General features: G+C 38.9%; 1 protein-coding gene across 3 annotated transcripts; it reads right to left on the reverse strand.

The window, feature by feature from the left end:
* On the reverse strand, nucleotides 1–23,618 carry LOC101696531 (protocadherin beta-4). Of its 3 annotated transcripts, XM_087180645.1 has the most exons (3): nucleotides 21,765–23,618; nucleotides 7,533–8,184; nucleotides 1–929 (listed from the first exon to the last, which is right to left on the reverse strand). In XM_087180645.1, the coding sequence occupies exons 1-3, from the start codon at nucleotides 23,409–23,411 to the stop codon at nucleotides 922–924; spliced, it is 2,307 nt and encodes a 768-aa protein (XP_087036771.1). In that variant the 5' UTR covers nucleotides 23,412–23,618; the 3' UTR covers nucleotides 1–921. The 3 variants fall into 3 exon arrangements, with proteins under 3 accessions (XP_087036771.1, XP_087036769.1, XP_087036770.1); XM_087180643.1 differs by having other exon boundaries at nucleotides 1–8,184; XM_087180644.1 differs by lacking the exon at nucleotides 21,765–23,618 and having other exon boundaries at nucleotides 1–11,251.

A 23,618-nucleotide genomic window follows, 5' to 3' on the forward strand; every position in this document is an offset into this window, starting at 1 on the left:
TTCAGGTTCCCTCTGAGAAGTCTCAGGGTCTGATTTATTTTTATACCTTTAAGCAATAGCTAAGAGGCATTGGGTGGAACATGTTTACATTTTAGGTTGCCTTAGCAATATCTAGTGAGGTAAAAGTTATTTCTTACTAAACAGTATATTTTTTCTAAGCTGATTCATTTCATTGAACATCATGAATACATATCTTAAAAATTACAATTGTCCCCTTATTTTCCCATACCTAAGCAGAACAAAATGTAACTTAATCAAAATCTCTATACAAGCGCGGATACAAGCAAGATTTAATTAATTAAATGTCAAACTTGTGGTCACCAGCTAGTCCTTGAGAAACTGCACAATGGTTAATATAGTTTGCTATTAGCTCTCTACTTTCCTATACCTCTATTTATCTTAGCTAAGTATCATTTGGGTTCATAGTTCATGAGCAGGAAATATTTTCAGCACTGTGAGAAATATTGAATAACTTGTCCCCTTAATGTATTTGCCTGTCTTAACTTTCTCTCTATTTCTCATTTCCCACTATTACTTACATCTAAAGTCTATCCTTCTAATTTCTTTATAAGACCCCTTTAGTAAAAGGAACGTCAGGAATAAGAGAGGGAGTTATAGTTAGTGGGAAAACAGAGGGAGTTTTAGGAGAGGTTTCTTTAGAAGTAGATGAGGTAATAGAACTAAGAGAAACTGGAATTTGGGACTTTTGAGCCAGATCAGATTTCAATACATCATTGCCAATTTGCCTCATGGAGAGTTTGTTGTTAGTCACAAACACAATGACTCCTGTGACCAGAGTAACAATTTTAAACATTATGGCATGAAAAAAATAAAATATGAGGGTACGATGTATTCCGCTCTTCTTTTCCCCCAGCTGGAACTTTGTCAAGCAGCATTGGAGGTCGGATGGGCTTCGCCACTTCACAGAACTAGAGAAAACAATCTAAAAATTCATTTGAAACCAGAAGAGACCTAGAATAGCCATAGTAATTCTAGGCAACAGAGACATGGCTGGGGGTATCACAATCCCCAACTTGAAAGTATACTACAAAGCTACTGTGATAAAAAAAAAATAGCATGGTACTGGAAAAGAAACAGACCTGAGGATCAGTGAAATAGATTAGAAGATGGAGAAACAACTTCAGTCATACTCAGCCACCTCATCTTTGACAAAGGAGCCAACCACCCTCATTGGAGGAAAGATAGCCTATTTAATAAATGGTATTGGAAAAACTGGATTTCAGCCTGCCAAAGATTGAAACTAGACCCATACCTATCACCATGCACTAAACTAAGCTCAAACTGGATTAAAGATCTAAATATTAAGACAGAAACACTAAACTTGCTAGAAGATAAGTTAGGTAGAACTCTTGAAGACATTGGCCTAAAAAAAGACTTTATGAACAATACCTCAGTAGCATGCTAACTAGCAGAAAGAATCAACAACTGGGATCTCATCTTATTAAAAAGCTTCTGCACTGCAAGAGAAACCCCCAACAGAGCTAAGAGACAACCTACAATGTGGGACACTCAGACAAAGGACTACTGTCTAGTATATATAAAGAACTGAAAAAAATCAGACCCCCCAAATTCAAAGACCCAATTCAAAAATGGGCATCTGAAATGAACAGACATTTCTCAGACAAAGAAGTAAAAGCAGCAAATAAATATATGAAAAAATGTTCCACATCACTGGTCATTCGAGAGATGGAAACAACACTGAGATTCCACCTCACCCCACAAAGAATGGCTGCTATCAAGAAATCAACCAATAACTAATGCTGGCAGGGGTGTGGGGAGAAAGGAACCCTTCTTCATTGTTTGTGGGAGTGCAGATTGATGCAACCATTGTGGAAATCAGTATGGAGATACCTCAAAGAACTAGGCTAGAGGTCCCATTTGACCCAGCTATTCCCCTACTGGGTATCTTCCCAAAAGAATTATAAGAATCATACCACAGTGATAAATGTGCACCCATGGTTATAGAGGCACAGTTAGGGTTACAGTTAGGGACACAGAGAAACAGCTTTTGCTCTCATCAAGTTTTCAACTGTGATGAAACTGGTCTTTTCTGGAAGAAAATGCCCAAGAGAACATACATTACCCAAAAAGAGAAGAAAATGCCAGACCACAAGCCTATGAAGGATAGGCTGAACTTATTGCTATGTGCCAATTCAAGGGGTGACCTCAAGTGAAAGCCTCTCTTGTTTTATCCCTCTGAGACCCCCAGAGTATACAGAAAACATAGTCATGAAGAATAGGATAGGGGTCATATGGAGAGCTAACCCAAGAGCCTTGGTAACAAGAGTACTTTTTCTTGAATGGATCAGGGAGGCTTTCTATCCTACTGCTAAGAAATATCTAGAGGACAAAGGTTTAGCACTCCAGGCTCTCCTCACCATGGACAATGATCCTGGTCACCCATAAGATTTGGAAGAAGAACTGGCTAAAGAATTCCCATGGTTCTCCCTTGAGTTCCTCCCACCTAATAAAACTCCTCTACTGTATGTAACCTATGGATCAACAGGTTATAGCTAACTTTAAGAACCTATACACCTAGGAATTGTTCCTGAAGTGCTTCCAGATAGTCTCAGATACAGATTTAACTCTTAAAGAGTTCTGGAAGGAACATTACAACATCCTTTCATATGTGGGGTTGAGAAATCCTGGGCCAATGTCTCTCTAAGCACACTGAGAGGTGCCTGTAGAAAGTATGACCTAAAGTTATACAGGAGAGAGACTTTGAAGGCTGTGTAGAAGAGCCTGATCCTTCAATTGACCCTGTGGTTGATGACAGTGTCACTATAGCAGAGTCCATAGGCTTGCAGGTAGATGTGGTGATGTTGAGGAACTGGTGGAGGAACATTCAGAGGAATTGTCTACAGAGGAACTTCAGCAACTTTTGGCTGAGCAACAGAGGCTGGCAGCTGAAGAGCTTTCTGAAGAGGAGCCGAAGAATCAACAATCAGTGCAGCAAAGTTCTTCTAAAATAAAGGATATCCTATAAAATAGGCAGAGCTACAAACATTTGTAAAGAAGATCCATCCAGAGAAAAAGCCAATCATTGCATTCGCTTGTTAAAGACAATGTCATATACTACAGAACAGTGTTAAAGAAAAGACAGAAACACACAACCTTAGACCAGTTTTTAGTTCTGAAAAGGTTGAGACCTGGTGAGCCAGAAGCGGTTCCTAGTGGGCTACCAACTCTCCCAAGGAAAGAAAGGACACCAGAGAGCCTGATTCCTGATGCCTGATTTTTATGGAAGGGGACTCTAAACAATAACCACCTTCCACTTCATTCTCCCTTCCTGGAAGCCAAAGATGTCAACTTGAGTGTTGAGTACAGAATGAAATTGTTTCTGATAAACTGGGGACATTTTATAATTTTTTTGACAAATACACTAAGAAAATTATTGGAATTTCTGGTAAATTACATACATTATACAATCTTTTTTATTATGAAATGGTTAGTTAAGGGGTGCTTTGAGAGGTTCAGAATGCATTATGGGTATTTCGATTATTTCTTATGGGGAAAAAACAGTCTTGAATTACAACCAACTTGAGTTACAACCAGCCCTCATGAAACAAATTGAGTTCATAAGTCAAGTCCTTTTGTACAGTGGACCCCCAAGTTACAATCAGCCTGACATACAAACAACTTGGTTTAATTAAGTTACTGGAAGATTCATCTCCCTCTTGTTATCTATAGCGTGTACCCAGGCAAACATCCAAAACTCAGCTCTATTGACTTACAACCAACTTGACTTACAACCAGCATTCAGGAACTGATAGAGTTTATAAGTCAAGAGTCCATTGTATGTATGTGTATGTATATGTATATGTATATATATATATATATATATTTCTCTTTTCTATTTTGACATTTATATTGACCTGTTTTGCTTCTACTAATCTTGCACTCACACCTATGCTATTAAAAGATTTAAATATTTTTTATATCCAATGTTATATTTTTAGTTACAGAATTATTTTAAAAATTTCAATTCTGTGGTAAAATTATCTTTTTATCTATTTTCAATTGTTCTTTATTTTTAATGTATTCATCATATTTATTTTAACATCTTTGTTAATTCTAATATGTAGATCATCTATAAATTATTTAAATTGTTTCTTTCCCTTGGTTTTATTCTGTCACCCAAATTTTCTTGTGCATTCCTAGTAATGTTTTTACTGAATGGCAAATATTTATGTAAAAAGTTGTCCAGAATCAAGATGATATTATCTTCATTCAGGAATAGTTCACTCTTTCCTCTATTAGCTTAATACAGCCATACAAAATCAAGTCACCTTAGTTGAAACAGGCACTATGCTTAGTTAAGGTTCTTTGCAGTCCTGATATGCATCTAGCCCTGTGGAATTTTCAGTTGAGAACAGGGGCTATCTGCTACAGCCCTCTGGCAGGTTCTAAAACTCTAACCTTTCTAAAACAAGAAAAAGTTTACTCTGATTTTCAAGAATTTTCAAGTAGATGAGATTTTTGGTCTTCCCTGGGCTTCTCTGAGTTTGACAGTTGGCCCTGAACTTGAATGCTCCAGTCTGCCAAAAGCTACTGAACTTTAAGAATCTGTTGTATGTTTTTGGACTTGGCAAATTTCTTGGGGTAAAACTGACAACAGGACTCAGTTCTCAGTCCATGGATTTTCCCAGAAATCTTATTCCAATGAGTTCTTATAGATCATCTGCTTGCTGTTGCTTTAAAGAGAAATTTATGACTTTTAGCTAATTTTTATGATTCCTTTCTGCAGCCAGATAATGGATCTAACCTGGAAGCAGAATTCTGCCAAACACTTGTATAAGTTTTAACTCCACAGTTTAAAAAATATTGTGTGTGTGTGTGTGTGTGTGTGTGTGTGTGTATTTTGCTGGGTATGGTACCCAGGCCCTTGTGCATGCTAGGCAAGTACTCTATCACTAAGATACACCTCCATCCTAGAAAAGGGGATTTGAAAGTGGCATAGGCTACTTTGCCTTCAGTAGAATTTCTGCCTTCAGAATAATGTGTTAAACTTACTACAAGCTGTGCTTAAAAACAGCAAAAAATGATAAAACATCCATTTATAATAGAGGAATTTGAGAAAAACACTGAATTTTGTGTCACTATCAAGATATTTAACCTCCATTCTCTAATTTAATTCTGTAACTAAAGAACTGGCCTATTTTCAGAAGGCATGTGAATATATTTGGATCATTGGTTACTACTACTAAATTTTAGTAGTTAACTCTTTCAGGATGGGGCATAATTCCTATGTCTTACTGCTGGGTGGCTTGAACCATGGGTGATACAGGCATGACTATCCCATCGGGTGGATTTTATATTAATTTTATTAGTAAAAAGAGTGATAAAAGTGATTAGATCCATTAGTATCATTAGTGGTATAAGCCACCCAATTGGATAGTTATATATGTACCACCATTAGTTCAAGTTGGCAGCAATGTGTTAAATTTCAAAATGTTGAACTATTCTATAATCTGGTGATGGCACCTAGCTAGTAAAGAATCATCCTTACTACATAAACACAAAGGGATGAGGTGGGTTCTGAGTGTTTATTTGGCTAGTCTTACTTGCATGATTGTACAAATGGGACTTTCCTGGCATAGACAAAAAAGTGAACTTGCATTTTCATGATTTTGATGTGTACTGGTGAAAAATTCTACCAGAATTATTATTTATCATCACACATATAACTGTTTCATTTAAACAACTGATAATAAATAATGGATAAGTCTTTAAAGTTGACTGCCATGGTTGTATCTGGCATATTTGTGTTTAATTCTGTTCTTCTTTTTATCTCTTTCTCACTTCAATTTTTAAATTTAATGAAGGCTGAAAAACTATGTTTCAAAAATGACTTAAATGGTCAATGCCTTTTCTATTTTATTATATATTTAGGAAAATCAGCAATGCAGGGAAAAGCACAATTTCTTAAACTTTAATAGAATGAGACTTGAAATTTACAAATACATATTAAATTACAAAGTACTTTTAAAAATTGCTCATATTCTGCCAAAAGTTCAATGAAGCTGTCTTATAGCTACATCTATATAAATTTAATTTAGAAATCATACAATTAGTTTACTAGGCTTTTTGAAACAACGTAAAACAACTACAATTCAGATATTCGTTACTGTTTCCATCTTTAGAGAAAAAAATGCTTATTTCAGGCAGATATAATATCAACTGGAATGAAAAATTTAAAAATGACTGAAGGTGGCATTAAAGAACAAAATAGAAGATAAGTAAGTATCCCAAATAAATCATTATTTTGTTGGTACGGACTATCACAACTAAAAAAAGTAAAAAAATCTGAGATCAACCAATTATCAGAATTATACAGGACAGCTAATTTTTTAAAAAATCTCTGACTCTTACAAACATGGGGAGAGGGTGCTAGAAAACCAAAAGAAATGCACACAGTAAACTACACTTGAACTTCTATTTGTAAGTCAAAAGGCAGAACAGGAAGACATGATGCCCTCAGAGGGAATAATTCAAGTTCTGAAATTTTGTTTAAAAAAGGATTATATAAAGCAGTGATTTAACAGATTTATTTAGTAAGATGAATGAAAAATTATATTTTCTTTAATTTCTATTTAATGATAATTATTTTAAAAATTTAATCTTAACCATTTATGAAACAGTTACAATGTGCTAGGTTGGTAGCAATTAAAAAATGAATTCCTAGCATAAATGAAGCTCACCACAAGAAAAACATCACAATTTTTGTGTATTGATATTAACGAAGTGCATGTTTATATACAGTTTGGAAAAACAAGTATGCTAGGTTTTATGTTCTTAGCTACTCAGGGGCCTTAAACTGGTAAACAATAAACCAGAAAGGCCAAAGTAATAATAAAATTTTGGAACACTCTGTCCCTGATAAAATTCTAAAGGTACCAGGACACTTTGGGAGGTTGAGGCAGCAGGATTGCACTTTGGAGGCCAGCCTGGGAAATTCAGTGATTCAGCAAGACTCTGTTTTAAAATACAAAGTAAAAGACGCCTGGGGATTTCAGTGGGAAAATACTGAATTCAATTCCCAGTAGGAGGGGGTCACCAGAATATTTAAATACTCAAAGTTTCACTGAAGCTTTAAAATGTTTAATAAAACCATTACAAGTCCATTACAATAAAAATTTTATATATGTGAGTTACTTACAGTTATGGAAAGATAATCACCAAAAGATCAAATATTGACAAAATACATACTTATCAGTATAACTGAAAATGGTAAGTGCAACTGATACCAGTAAAACAGGAACAAATTTAGTGCTGTCAGAGATATGCACAGGTTTTCAACAGTACTAAGGATATTTAGAGAATAATATTATTTATTAAAAGGAAGGGATTGCACTTGGCACTTTGTGAAAATTAATGGGAGATTCATTGAGCCAAATACAATACTTAGCTGAATACAAAGCTGGTCCCAAGGTTGGGATTTTCTCTAACTTCTTGTCCAGTGTCATGAACCACAAGGTTGGGGAAGAGAGGCTTGAGGAATTTGAACTCACCAGTCCCAGGGCCTCCAGTGAGACACACCTCATAGCGGTAGCTGTGGGACAGGGTCCCCGTGCCGCTGACGTCCCCCAGGGGGCCCGGGAAGGGGCCCTCGGGCGCCGAGCCCCGACCCAGCGCGGCCGGCCCGCTCCTCCTGCACAGCCGCAGCGCCACGAAGAGCAGCACCGAGAAGAGGAAGAGCGAGGACACCGAGGCCAGCGCGATGACCAGGTGGACGGTGAGCGGGTCGGCCGGCACGCGCTCGGGCGCCGCCCCCGGCAGCGGCAGGTAGGGCTGCGAGAAGCCGTCCACCAGCAGCACGTGCAGCGTGACGCTGGCCGACAGCGGCGGCTCGCCATTGTCCCTGACCAGCAGCAGCAGCCTGTGCCTGGGCGCGTCGCGCTCGCCCAGCGGCCTGGCGGTGCGCACCTCGCCGTTGTGCGCCCACACGCTGAACAGCCCGGGCTCGGTGGCCTTGAGCAGCTGGTAGGACAGCCAGGCGTTCTGGCCGGCGTCTGCGTCCACCGCCACCACCTTGGTGAGCAGGTAGCCGGCGTCGGCGGCGCGGGGCAGCAGCTCGGTGCAGGGCGCGGACGCGTTGTGCGGCGGGTAGAGCACGAAGGGCGCGTTGTCGTTGGCGTCCAGCACGCGCACGCGCACGAGCGCCTCGCTGCTGAGCGCGGGCGAGCCTCGGTCGGCGGCGCCCACGCGGAACTCGAAGGCGCGCAGGGTCTCGTAGTCCAGCGCGCGCAGCGCGAACAGCTGCCCGGTGTCGGCGTTGATGGACACGAGCGAGGCGAGGCCCGGGTGCGGGTCGCGGGGCGGTGGCAGCAGCAGGGAGTAGGTGACCTGGGCATTGGTGCCTGAGTCTCTGTCTGTGTCGCTGATGGTGCCGATGTGCAGGGCGGGGCTGTTGTTCTCGGGGACCCACAGGGTGTAGGAGGTTTGGGTGAAGGTCGGGGCGTTGTCGTTGACGTCGGAGACCTGCACGGTTATGTTGTGCTGGGTTTTGAGCCTGGGTGTTCCCAAGTCGGTGACCGTGATGGTGATGCTGTACTCAGATCTGGTCTCTCGATCCAGTGGGCTTTCAGTTTCCAGGGTGTAAAAGTTCTTGAAAGTCTGTTTTAGAATGAATGGAAGATTGTCTGGAATAGAGCAAATCATCTTTGCATTGTCCCCAGAATCTCTGTCTCGAATTTTGAAGATGGAGACTACTGTCTCAGGAGAGTTTTCTGGAATGAGGCTGATGAGTGAAGTTACTGTAAGTTCAGGGGCATTGTCATTCACATCTACCACCTCCATGACTACTGTACCTTTCCCAGAAAGGCCTCCTCCATCCGTGGCTTCAATTTCCACGTGGTAAGACTTAATTTTTTCAAAATCCAGTTTCTTTTTCAGTCGGATTTCTCCCGTGACTTCATTTATTGAGAAAGTTTGTTTAATTTCATCTGATGGTTGGAACAAGCCATAGGAGACACTCCCAAAATTCCCAGCATCCATATCTCTAGCTGAGACGCCGAGGATTGGAGAATTTAAGGGGCAGTTCTCCAGGACCTGCACCTCATATGGGGTGTGCACAAACTCAGGAGCATTGTCATTGACATCCATGATCAGGATTTGAACCATGACAGAGCCGGACCGCGGTGGAGACCCACCGTCCAGAGCCATGAGGCTTAAGCTGTACTCAGCCTGTTCCTCCCGATCCAGCGGCTTGTCCTGTACCAAGTCTGGGAATTTCTTGCCCTCACTATGATTTCGAGTGAGAACGTGAAAATGAGAATTAGGACTGACTGTATATTTATGAAGCCCATTGCTGCCCACATCCAAATCCTCAGCTAATTTCAGGGGAAATACAGTCCCTGGCTGGCTGTTTTCAGGTATTTTCAAGAGCACTTCCCTATCAGAGAACACTGGGGAATGGTCATTAATATCCTGGATCCATAATTCTCCTTGAAAAAATTGCACTGGCATTTCGAGGAACACTTGGAAATGCAGCACACAGGGTTCAATAGGGCCACATAGCTCTTCTCGGTCTAATGTCTCCCTTAGCAGCAAATCTCCAGTCTGAGGATCCAGCAACAAATGCTGCTTATCATCGTCAAACACCACCTGGGCAGACCGGTCAGCCAGTTCCCCTGTTCCTAGTCCCAGATCCTTGGTCAGATGGGCTACAAAGGCGCCTCCCTCAGTTTCCTCTGGCACAGAATAACAAACAGGCTCCAGGCAAACCCGAGATAAAAACATCATGAAAATAAAAGCCCTTACTTGCCTGCTTGGATGAATTCTGCCTAGCTTCTCCATACTCGAGTACGGGTGTTTCTATCCAATTCCTTCAGCGATCGAAAAAAACAGGCGGGGGGCGAAGGCTTGCAACATTCAATTCTAATTTTTTGCTGGTAGGAATCGCCACGATATTGCTTTTACTATTAAATTCGTTTAGTATATCTCTTCATACACCCGTTGATAATCCGTAATGGCTTTCAACGCTTCTTGTGCTGTTTTTATTATGTCCCGCAACACAAAGGAATACGTGAATTTATTGCGGCTTTTTGGGTTTATAGTCTTAGCCTGCAGCGCCACCCTGTGTCTTGATCGAGAATTTAAAATTTTCAAGTCAGAGCTCCTTAGGAAGTTTTAATTAAAGTCATTTTGAAAAATGTATAGAAGTTTTACAAACTTTGTCATTCCTTTAAATTGCATAATTGCATTCCTTTAAATTGACTAATCGATTCCATTACGGAGCATTATCTAAAATAGTTGTGACTACAAAGCAAAAGGAAGGCCTGGGATTTAGCTCAGTGGTTCAGCCGCCTGCCCCCGCAAGTGCAAGGACCCGAGTTCGATCCCCGGTCCAAAAAAAAAAGCAAAAGGATATCTTAGTGTTCTTACACACTTTTCACTGGAACTACAAAGAACTCCAATTTTCCCCTTTGCATAAATTAATACTAAACTAATAATAGTTATATCTGTTTATTTCCAAGAACTTGTGGAATTTACAGTGATGTAAAAGTTTAAGATGATCTGTATCACATGATTCTAAAGAAGGATTGTTTTTCAAAGGATAGGTTCTATTTTTCTACACTGGTTCAAGTAATAGTTGAATAAACAGGTATCTTGGTTTATATTAAGTCATCTACAGTTTAAAACCACATTACATCTAAAGATAAGGCAAATAGTATTAGAAGAACAGACTCAGAACTGGAAAGAGTTTTACAAATAAGGAAATTTAAGCTCAAGGATGACAAGATTATTCTACTTGGTTATCATCATGATACTATCAAGACAAAATCAAGTATGTAAAAGTCAGAATTTTATTAAGATAAAGGATTTAAGCTGCACTTATTTAGTTAACTATAAAGTCTATTTTCTAATGAGTTTGTCTGTTACCACAGTCACCCCTTATATTGCAGCTATCATATTCCTTCACCAGCTGATTTGGGGGAAAAAAAGCACTGATTTAAAATATTATGAGCACAGGCCAAGACACATTTAGCAATGAAAATTCAAACAACTCCATTTCCCCTTTGCATAATCTAACCAGGGGCAAGCAAATGGTCCATAAGAGCTTGTTTATTTATGTAACATGAAGGAGAAAAACTTGTGCATAAAAGTGCACAGTGTATAGCTTGTATTACTGTAATACAGTAAGAAGGCACTGGTACTACAAAGACACAGTTAACCAGTTCACTGGTTAAAATTGATACATTGAATAGAGTACCACTTGTCTTGCCACATATAATATTTCAACTTAAATATCTTATTTTATTTAATTACCTAATTAATTTAATTGTAATTTATAATTCATATTAAATGAATTCTTTTTAAAGGACATCAATAATATCAGATTTGTTAGTAATAAATTATGAACATTAATTTTGAAAGCATGCATTATAGTACTCATTCAATAAATACAAGGCAAATAAACAAGTTAAGCCAATGAAATAATTGTTTCTACCCATACAAGCAGATAATTGTCAGATCATACATTCAGCCAAGAACATGTCTGAAATAGAATACAGAGTCCTAAGCAATGAAAATATAAGTAGTATTCAGTTAAATTTATTTTGAACCTATTTGTATTAATTCTTGTAAGGAATATAGAAATGACTAATAATATCTTAGAATTTTCATTTACATTTAAGCTAAATCAGAGGTGATACAATATGAATCAATATTAAATGAAAAGTATATATATATATATATATATATATATATATATATATACTAGTCAGACCATAGCTAAACAGCTCAGAACAAAATTCAAACTGTATTTTTTCTTATTTTTATAAATCAGCAAGAAAAGAGTATTGAGAATCAGCTTTATCCATTAGTTTTGATCAAAAGTGAATGAAATCTAAATAATACTAAGATTATACCCATTTTATGGCAGACATTATTGTAAACATTTTACATATATTAACTTATTCTAGCTCCCAAACAACTCTATGAGGTTGGTGCCTTTATTAGTCACATTTTATGAAGGAATTGAGGTGCAGAGAGTTTAAATAATGTGCCCATACTCATATGCCATGAGCAATGGCAGAGCCAGGACTTGAGCTGTTATATTGTTGGCCCAGAGCCCACTCTTGTATATTCCAAGTGAGTGGGATTGAAAAAGTGAAAGACTTTTTAGATAATTTACCGTAGACCCAAGTATCAGCCTTGGCTTAGGTACATAGATGTCATAGGTGAAATATATTTATATTCATGTTCTCAGTTATTATTTAGGATCTTTAAAATGCTATCTGAAGAGATAGTTACCAGCAAAGAAAGATGGTTAGCCAACATAGAAATTAGAAGGAAAATGAATAGTCAGCATTTTTGCTGAGATCATTAAGTGGAAAAAATAAGGATGACACGTATAGTGAATTTCCGGTGGCCGTAAATATTGAAGAAAAAGATCTATATAGATGCTTTCCTTTGTTCCTTCTTTTCTCCCTCCCCTCCTCTCTCTTCCCTCCCCTCCCCTTCTTAAAACCAGCCCCCCCTTTGAGATAGGGTCTTGCTGAATTGCCCAGGTTGGTCTTGAATTTGCAGTCCTCCTGCCCCTGTCTCTCAAGTACCTGGGACTACAGATGTGTCCCACTGTGCCCACCTTGTACCAATCTTTTAAAATGTTATTTAGTTCCAATAAATGATTTAAAGTTACAGCCCAGGAGGATGGTTTAGAAAGGTGGCCTAGCATATTATGTTATAGATTATTCACCCAAACTGCAAAACTTACTGAGAAAAAGTTATATTTAATTCTTATACAAGTGTTCAATAACAAAGAATAATCACCTAAAAGTATTCCATTTCAATGAGTAAGCTGTATTACTCATTCTGAAGGATTCTTATGACTACATAATTGATTGCTAGATCTAAAGGATAATGTTTAAAATATTTTTCCATTTTAAATATACAAAGAGAGATGGAATAGTATTCAAGGAATTAAATAGCAGCTTTAACACTTTCCTAGTAATATATAGGTAAGAATTTTAAACATCACCAAAGAAAGTGTAAAAATATTTTAATGGAAATTTGAATAAAAATAGTCCTCAAGTTCAAAATATTAATCTTTTTTGTTTGCTAGTGGTAATAGGGATTGAACTCTGGGTTTTGTACATCCTAGCCATGTGCTCTACTACTGAGATACATCCTCAGCCCACTTAAGACTTTTTAAATCTTAAGACAAGGTCTTGCTAAGTTTCCTAGGCTGGTCTCCAACTTGTTTTCCTTCTGCCTTAGCTTCCCAAGTAGGTGGCATTACAGGCATGTGCCACTGCCCTCCACTGTTTTTTAAAAAACGGATTTTTAAATTGCATGATGACTTAAGAGATTTTTTTCTTAATTTGAAGAGCAAAAGTAGAGAGATGTTAAATATTAATTGTTGAGAAAAAAGGAATTCAGTGTATGTGTGTTTGTGTCTTACTTAGGATCAAAGGCTTAATGAATGTGAGCATTGTACCACTGAGTCATTCCCTTGTCCCCTGGGAATTAGAGTTTAGTGTTACTAGTTCCTTAAATCATATTGTTAGTAATATTATTTCAAAATGGTAAGCTAATAATAATCAATAATATCTGTAATTTGTTGAATTTATTATAAATTTTTATAGAAGAAATTGTCTTTAGGAATGTTCTATTAGAGAGATAGAGAGATGGACAGACAGACAGATGGATACTTTAGCTTCATCACAAGGCCATTTGAATAAAATAGCAGTGCTGAGGGTAGCTGGTGAAAGCAAACTAAATTTTAATATTGCTAACCTTCCAAAGTTAAACATATATATTTTTAAATATAACACCCACTGAAATGCAAATATAGAAATGAGATATTTGAATCATTAGAGTTTGACTTGAAAAATTTGTGATAGAGTCTAAGGCAAATTCTAATAATTCCTTCATGTATATAGTAAATAAAATTATAGTATTCATATGTTTAAATCTTCGGTATCTGTCTTCTAACTTAGAATACCTTTTTTATAATCAGAAATTGTGATCCTTCAACTCTATTCTTTTTCAAGATTATTTTAGTTATTCTGGATCTTTTGTGTTTTCACATGAATTTTAGAGTTAGTTTGCCAATTTCTGCAAAAAAAACAAAATGGGATTTTGATATGGATTTTTGTGAACCTGTAGACCAATTTGAGAACACAACTATTTAAGCAATACTAAGTCTTCTATCCATGAACATTTCCTAATTAGGTTTTCTTTCAATTAAGTAATGTTTTCTAGTGTTCAGTGTGTCTCCATCTTATTTTATTATTTCTAAGCATTTTGTTCCTTTCAATGCTATTATAAGTGAAATTTTTACTTAATTTCATTGTTGTTCAGTACTAGTGTACAGAAATACAATTGATTTTTGTAAACTGATCTTGTATCCTGAAAATTTGTTAAAATTATTAATTTCAGTATTTTGTGGGCTCCTTAGGATTTTGTATGTGCAAGATATACAAAATGTCATCTGCTAATATACATAGCTCATTTATTCATTTTCTAACCTAAATAATTTTATTCCTTTTACTTCCTAATTGCCTTGGTTATAAGCTGAAGCAGGGAGAGCAAATATCCTGGTGTGATTATCTGTGGAGTTTTTTAGTTGCTTTTTATAATATTGAGATTTTTCGTATTCCTAATTTGTTTCCTTTTTATCATAAGATGGTGTTGGATTGTGTAAAATGCTTTACTGAATTTACTGAGATGATTGTTTGGTTTTGTCCTTTATCCTGTTGATTGATTTTTGTTTATTGAACCAACATTACATTCCTGGGATAAATCTTAGTTGGCTATGGTTCATAATCTTTTCCTATGTTACTGGTCAGTTTGCTGATATTTTGTTGAGGATTTCTGCCTTTATATTCATGAGGGAAATTGTCATATGGGTTTCTTCCCTTGTATTGTATTTGTCTTATTATTAGGGTAGTACTGGCCTTGTAGAATGAACTGAAAAGTGGTCCTTGCTCTTCTGTTTTATGATTGAGTTTATAAAAAATTGAGTTGATTCTTCTTTAAATGTTTGATAAAACTAATCAGTGAAGTTATCTTATCCAGGGTCTTACTTTGTAGAAAGCTTTTGATTACTGACCTAATGTCTTACTATCTCTCTAATCACATTTTCTATTTCTTCTTTAGTCAGTTTTGGCAGTTTGTACTTTCTAGGAATTTTTTTCCCATTTCATCTAGATTTTCTTTTTTTTTTCTTTTTTTCTTTTTTTGGGTACTGGTGATCAAACTTGGGACCTTGCACTTGGGAGGCAGCCGGCAGAACCACTGAGCTAAATCCCCGGCCCTCATCTAGATTTTCTAATTTGTTGGCCTAAAAATGTTCATAGTATTCCCACATAATTCCCTTTTTTCTTTTTTATGTAGCTGGTAAATTAAGTCACACCCTCCATTTTTTGATTAAATCTAAAAGTTTGCCAAATTTATTTATCTTTTCAAAGCACTAACACTTTTGGTTCAGTTGATTTTCTCTATTATTTTTTTACACTCTATTTCATTTATCTCCATTCTAGTCTTCTAATTTCTTTTTGTTTGCTTTGAGTTTAGTATATTCTCCTTTCTAGTTTAACTAGAGTTATTTTTTTGAGAGCTTTTTGTTTCAGCTATAAATTTTTTCCTCAGCCAGATTTTATTACACACTGTAAGTTTCGGTATGTTTTTTCCTATTCATTTCAGAGTATTTTATAATGTCCCCTGTGATTTCTTCCTTGATAACTGTTATTTAGAAATGGATTAATTTCCATATATTTGTGAATTTGCATGACATCAATCCTGTAAATTTATTGAGACTTCCTTTATGACCTAATATACAATCTATCATGGAGAATATTCAATATGAGCTTCTGAAGAATGTGTATCCTGCTGTTGTTGGGTAAAATGTTCTCTTAAGTATAGTTAGTTTTTAATGTTATTCAAGTTTTATTCATGATGATATTTTATTTGGTTATACTATCCATTACTGCAAATGATGGTATTATTTTCTCTTGTTGTTAATACCCCCACATGACTATGTTTATCATTTTTTATAGGACAGGTTTGCTAACATTGGATTCAGTTAGTTTTAAACCTGGTACTGTCTTAATTTCTCTTTCATTTCAGTGGATATAGACTTCTTGGTTGATAGACTTTTTTTTTAAACATGTACTTTAAAAAAAAAAATTTTCCCCCCTTCCCCTGTCCTCCCTTCCTAGGTTGATAGACTCCTTTGGTACATTGGATGTGTCATCCCACTGCCTTCTGGCCTCTCTGGGTTCTTTTCTATTTTTAGTTTTTTGAGATACGGTGTCACTATGCAGTTTGGGTGACCTTTGAAGTCAGTATGTAGCCCAGGCTGGACTTACATTCATGGCAATCCTCCTGCCTCAGCTTCCCAAGTTCCAGGATTACAGGCATGTGCCACTACACCTGACCCTTGGTTTCCATAAGATCCCAGTTATTAATCTTATTGAGGATCCCTTGTATGTGATGAGTCACTTAAGTTTCGATGAGTCATTTTTGTCTTGATGTTTTCAAGATTCTCTTTTTCCCTTTGTCTTTCACAGTTTGCTCGTGATGTTTCACAAGATGAATCTCTTTAATTTTCTCCCAATTGTAGTCCACTGGGCTCATTGGTTGTCCAGATTAATGTTTTTCTTCACATTTGGAAAGTTTTCAGCCATGATTTCTTTAACTGTTTTTCTCTGTTCTTTTATCTCTTTTATCTCCTACTGGGACTCCAAGTACACATATATTACTGTGCTTGAGCATATTCTACAGTCCTCAGTCCTAGTTTCTGTTTTGGGAAATATCTATATACAAAGTAGGAGTGGTTTTATTGTGGACTAAGAAGGTAGTGTGCATGAAGTTTGGGTCAGGGAATTATTGACAATGTCAGAGAATAATTGCTGCATTTCTGATACATGGCTTCATACTGGTGACAGAAATGGTACTTAGCTCTGAACTGTGTTAACAGAATAGTAATTCTGACAGATGGGTTCATGAAGAGGAGATTGTCTTGGAAGGAAAAAATCATTTTGCATTATCACTAGAGTCCCTTGCCATTTTCTAAAAACAAAAAAGCAACCATAATTTCAGAAGAGGAATCTGGGATTACGTTATTCTAGTAGCATTATCATGCATATTTATTACCTGAATCAACACCATGATTTTTTCCCATATAGTCCTCATGCATCAGTTACTTCAGTTACAGTTTACTTTTCTTCAAAACCAGATTATTTACTCTAAAGACTGAAAAGTAAAACATTTCTCCATTAGCTTCCATGTCTTTAGCCTTGGCAGACATCATGACAACCAAGAGGAAAAAGGTGACATTCCCTGAAATTTTTGCCTGACAGAGAAAATACAGAGTGATTCTCTGTTTTATTCACCTTTCTGTCACTGGAATGAAATATCTGACGCCCATAACTTAAAAAAGAAAAGTGATTTATTTTAGCTCATGGTTTTCATCTATGGTTGGCTGGCACCAAAACAGAAGCAACATGGTGGGAAATATGATGGAGGAAAGCTCTTAATACCAAGGCAGCTAAGGAGCAGAGAGAGAGAGGAAGGAGCCAGGAACTAGAATATACTTTTCCAGGTAATGCCCCAGTGAACCACCTCCAATCAGGCCCCATCTCTTAACAGCACATTTAGCTACCAAACTCAGCAATGGATGAATCCACTGATGAATATAGTGCCCGAATATGAAATGACCCACTATCCCTCCAAACACATGAGGCTTTAGGGAACATTTTTGATCTAAATCATAACACCCATCCAAGAGCTTTGCCCCAGCTCAGACACATCTTTAGAGGTTAGTGGGGCACTTTTGCCTGTGTATTTCAAATTTGAACAAAGCTTCTTAATTATGGCTTGATTTGAAGAAGCCAGAATTAGAAACACCTTGAGACACCTGTTCCTCCTTACCTCAATACTATCAAAACCAGTACATGTTAGTGTGAAGGAAACCTCCAGTAGAAGACAAGTTCTCAAAAAAATCATTAAGTATATGAGGAAGATTAACACCATGAGAAACAGACTGATCAAATAGAAGAGTTGTTTCTCTACCAGAAGAAATTGATTCAGAATGATATGGAAAGAATTTAAAAGTAAAAAACATATAAAAAGAAGAAAATAGTAATTATGAGATAAATATAAGTTCTTTTGAAAATCTACCATATAGAAAATTTGAAAAAGAATATGATAATCATTCAGCTAAAATGCAGTATATTACGTGAATCTTGGGCTGGAGACTAGCAAATATTGAAGCAGCAAGAATAGAAAAAATTGGATGTGAGAGCAATCTGGCTGTGACATCTGTCACCCCATTGATTCAAAGGGTTGATTTGGCTGATCTGACTGAGTGGGTGGGTGTCCCCTTCCTTTCTCACTGCTCCATGTGCATCCCTCCCAAAGCTGCTCAGTCAAAGAGGACAACCCCCCCCGCGATAAAGAAGGACCATTTTGTTTCCTAGGTCAAGGGTATACAAGAAGCTATGCTGCCCTGCTATTACCTCCAAACAAGCTCTCAAGAATAGAGAAAATAGGGCCGGGGCTTTAGCTCAGTGGTTCTGCTACCTGCCTCAAAAGTGCAAGGACCCGAGTTCAATCCCCGGTACCAAAAAAAAAAAAAAAAAAAAAAAAGAATAGAGAAAATAGCCAGTCGTGGTGGTGCACACCTGTAATCCCAGAACTCAGGAGGCTGAGGCAGGAGGATCACCAGGAGTTCAAGGCCACCCTGGGCTACATAGCGAGTTTAAGAGCAGCCTGAACTACATAGTGAGACCCTCTCTCAAAAGACAGACAGATAGACAGTCAGACAGACAGAGAGAAAATAACCTAGAAGACAATAAAGAGACAGAAACAAACTGAGATCATACTTTTCATCAACAATGTTAAATATCAAAAGAATGAAAGGAATTGAGTTTAATTTTTTAAGTCAATGCCAACCAAAGTATTGGTTAACCAAATATGCATTTGACATAACAATAGCTTTGAAGTATGACCAGTAGATTTCTGGTTTTTAAAAAATCTCTAACAATCTATGAAGCAAAGATCCTCTCTGAACAAAATAGTGGGATATATGGGAAAACTGTTATTTAAAAAAATCACATTTGCAAGGAAGAACCATTTAAGGATAAAGGCAGACTTACAGAAATTATAGTGAGTTATTTTACTATAATTAACTGATATTTGAATAATAGAAATATGACTGATATTTGAGTATAGATCTTATAACAACCCTACATGGGAAATTAAAATTCAGTTACATGGGGCCGGGGATTTAGCTCAGTGGTTTCGCTGCCTGCTGCACAAGTGCAAGGACTTGAGTTAGATCCCCGGTACCAAAAAAAACCCCAAAAAACAATTCATTTACCCCTTTGCTTTTTCAGTGTTGAAAACTTGACTTTAACTCATTAAGGAATGAAATTATTTCTGAATTTATGTGTTTTTAGAGAAAAAGAGAATGCGTACTATTCAGAATTGTGTTTCTAAAATTAGTGAATGACTGGCCACATGAAAGTCTTTTAAGCCCTTGGGATGTTGCAAATTTCAATTGATTTTGATATCATAAAAATAACCAAAATTTAATAGAAGTATCAATGTGATCATAAAGACACTCAAAATGTGATTTAGGGCCCAGCACCATTTAAATGTTATAATAACTACATTCAAACTGTGATTTAAGGCAGGTCAATTTTAAATTCTTTTTCCCTTTTAGGAATTTGCAAAATCTTTGATTTTTCCAGTTCCCTTTATTCCAGTCATAAGTATTCAATTCCTAGAAAGCTCTCTCTCTCTAAATGAGAGAACACCTAATAGGGGAAAATTTATTCCTTCCTAACTTCTCTAATAAGGACTAAAGATTTAGTTACTTGGAAATAAACTTTTCTATTCCACTCAAAATAGCCATATGATTTGGCATTTTGGTTGATTCCAGATTTTGTTTAGTTGCAGCTAATGTAGACTTTCACAATAGCATTGTTCTCTTCCCTTTAGAACTTCCCATTCTTGTACATCTGTTTAAATTGCAATGTAGGAGATAGAATGCAGATGCCCATGAAAAGCTATTATCCCACCAGGACCACAATAATTCTAAATCCTGTTAGATTGCAATATGAAGGAGGGAACCAAGACAGAAAGCAAAGAAAATACTTCCCTCATAAGTTACCACATATATTAATACTGTATGGAACACTACTTTTGCAATAAAGCATTGAGAGATCATGCATCTGTGTATTTTCTTAAAATTAGAAAAAGGCATTCAGGTATTTACAAGCCAAAATTTACAAACCAAATAATCACCCCACCACATACCTTACCAAATAATGTTTCATGCAACATGGAAAGCACAATCAGTTGTTCAAAATGGCTTAGGTTTAATTTTCTTCAGTCATCATACTAAGGAGCCCTAAAGAGTAATTATCTTAGAAGTGATTTGCTGTGTTTGCCTATATGTTGGTCTATTTTTTTGTCAAATACAATAATATTCCATGTGAAATATTAATTTTAATGTCAATACAAAGAAGGAATTAAATATCTTATTTGAGACCTGTGCTGTAACGACATGGTGAGTTACTATATCTTAAAGAAAACATTTATGAACAAACCTCACTAACAATGAGCAAAACTGCTTTAACGTGCTTCGTAAAGCACGTTATGTGGGTATATTCAACAAGATACCATAAAATTGGTGCTTAGCAACTGTTTACTCTGCTTTGAAATACAGAATTTGAAATGCATTTTTTTTTTTGGTACCGGGGACCAAACTTGGGACCTTGCGCTTGCAAAGCAGGGGGCGGAACCGCTAAGCTAAATCCCTGGCCCTGAAATGCATTCTTAAATAAACATTTGAAGTAACTAAAGATAATTTAATTTTGCTCTCCTATTACTAAAAGAAAAAGAGGCATTATGATTCTATAAGACAGCAAGCAGATGAAAACAGGAAAATATGAGTTGGTATGTAACTACATAAAAGTAAAATCAATTTTTGAATACAAGGAAAACATCCATTGACAGCTACCTTATGATCCTACTGAAATGGAAGTTATTCCTCCAGTTTATATTTTGCAATGGACCTATTAGGTGTCTTGAATCAGGTTATTGGGAACAATCGGTTTCAAGAACTTGAAATCGCTGGTCCCAGAAGAACCTCCCATCAGACACACCTCATAGCGGTAGCTGTGGGACAGGGTCCCCGTGCCGCTGACGTCCCCCAGGGGGCCCGGGAAGGGGCCCTCGGGTGCCGAGCCCCGACCCAGCGCGGCCGGCCCGCTCCTCCTGCACAGCCGCAGCGCCACGAAGAGCAGCACCGAGAAGAGGAAGAGTGAGGACACCGAGGCCAGCGCGACGACCAGGTGGACGGTGAGCGGGTCGGCCGGCACGCGCTCGGGCGCCGCCCCCGGCAGCGGCAGGTAGGGCTGCGAGAAGCCGTCCACCAGCAGCACGTGCAGCGTGACGCTGGCCGACAGCGGCGGCTCGCCATTGTCCCTGACCAGCAGCAGCAGCCTGTGCCTGGGCGCGTCGCGCTCGCCCAGCGGCCTGGCGGTGCGCACCTCGCCGTTGTGCGCCCACACGCTGAACAGCCCGGGCTCGGTGGCCTTGAGCAGCTGGTAGGACAGCCAGGCGTTCTGGCCGGCGTCTGCGTCCACCGCCACCACCTTGGTGAGCAGGTAGCCGGCGTCGGCGGCGCGGGGCAGCAGCTCGGTGCAGGGCGCGGACGCGTTGTGCGGCGGGTAGAGCACGAAGGGCGCGTTGTCGTTGGCGTCCAGCACGCGCACGCGCACGAGCGCCTCGCTGCTGAGCGCGGGCGAGCCTCGGTCGGCGGCGCCCACGCGGAACTCGAAGGCGCGCAGGGTCTCGTAGTCCAGCGCGCGCAGCGCGAACAGCTGCCCGGTGTCGGCGTTGATGGACACGAGCGAGGCGAGGCCCGGGTGCGGGTCGCGGGGCGGTGGCAGCAGCAGGGAGTAGGTGACCTGGGCATTGGTGCCTGAGTCTCTGTCTGTGGCGCTGATGGTGCCGATGTGCAGGGCGGGGCTGTTGTTCTCGGGGACCCACAGGGTGTAGGAGGTTTGGGTGAAGGTCGGGGCGTTGTCGTTGACGTCGGAGACCTGCACGGTTATGTTGTGCTGGGTTTTGAGCCTGGGTGTTCCCAAGTCGGTGACCGTGATGGTGATGCTGTACTCAGATCTGGTCTCTCGATCCAGGGCTGTGTTTGTCACAAGAGTGTAAAAATTCTCCACAGAGGGTTTCAGGAAGAAAGGAAGATCATCTTGGATGGAGCAAACTGTCTTTCCGTTGTCTCCAGAGTCAGAATCTGAAACACTGAATACAGCAATTACGGTTTCCTGCAAGTTTTCTGGTATCTGATTGATAAGTGTGGACATGGTTAGTTCCGGAGGATTGTCATTCAAATCCATCACTTGGATAAACACTACACAACTTTCAGAAAGGCCCCCACCGTCTATCGCCTGAATATTTACTGTGTAAGTCTGAACTGATTCGTAATCCAGTTTCTGTTTTAAAAGAAGTTCTCCTGAATTTGCATTTATTTGAAAAGTTTTGCGAATGTCCTCAGAAGCTTGGGAAAATGCATACGATATTTGTCCATAGGTTCCAATGTCTAAATCCCTAGCAGAGACAGTAGCAACCTGGGATCCCACAGGGCAGTTCTCGGGGACCTGCACCTCATAAAGCAGCTGTGTGAACTCAGGCGCGTTGTCATTGATGTCCAGTACTTCAATGACGACCAGGGCGGTGCCGGATCTGGGTGGAGTCCCACCATCCAGAGCTGTTAGGGTTAACCTGATCTCAGGCTGCTCTTCACGATCCAGTGCTTTGTCCAGCACCAGCTGCGGTAACAAGCCTTGGGGACTGTCTTGTAATTTAAGATGAAAGTAGAAATTGGGGCTGATTGTGTAATTTTGGAGACTGTTGCTTCCTACATCCAAGTCCTGAGCACGTTCTATTAGAAAAGTGGTTCCAGGCGTGATACTTTCTGAAATTTTTAAAATGATTTCTTTGTCTATGAACACTGGAGAATGATCATTTATGTCCCTAATCTGTAGCTCGGCCTGAAAAAACTGCAAGGGATTTTCCAGTAACACCTGGAAAGGCAGTACACAGGGATCGGTGGGGCCACACAGCCCCTCCCGGTCCAGTTTCTCATTTAATAATAAATCCCCAGTCTGTCTATCTAACTGTAAACTCATTTTTTTCCCCTTCGAAATGACACGGGGCCCCCGCACAGCTAGTTCTTCTATCTCTAGCCCCAGGTCTCTTAACAAATTGTCCACAAAGGAGCCACTCTCAGATTCCTCAGCCACTGAATAGCGCCTAGACTCAGAACCAGCCAGAGCTATGCCCAGCAAAACAAAGAATATCGGGACTTGCCTTTGTCTCTGAATGCATTTCTTTCCCTCCCTGGCCTCCATCGCCTTCTGGTCTCCTAGCAAACCCGCTCCAGCTCTTGCTCACGTTGTCGCTGACTATATCTCCCAATATCTCACAGATATGAGATAACTGGAAAATCCTAGGTCCTTGATATTCTGGAACAAGCACCTTAGAAAGCCTCCTCTTCCTGCTTTGCTTCTTTAGCGGAGTACCTGGGTAAAGTAACCGAGTGTGCCCTTTGTTAGCTC

The sequence above is a fragment of the Heterocephalus glaber genome, unplaced genomic scaffold (genome assembly GCF_053883595.1).
Source record: "Heterocephalus glaber isolate CG9 unplaced genomic scaffold, H.glaber_assembly_v1.0 deba00001463, whole genome shotgun sequence".
Classification (NCBI taxonomy): domain Eukaryota; kingdom Metazoa; phylum Chordata; class Mammalia; order Rodentia; family Bathyergidae; genus Heterocephalus; species Heterocephalus glaber.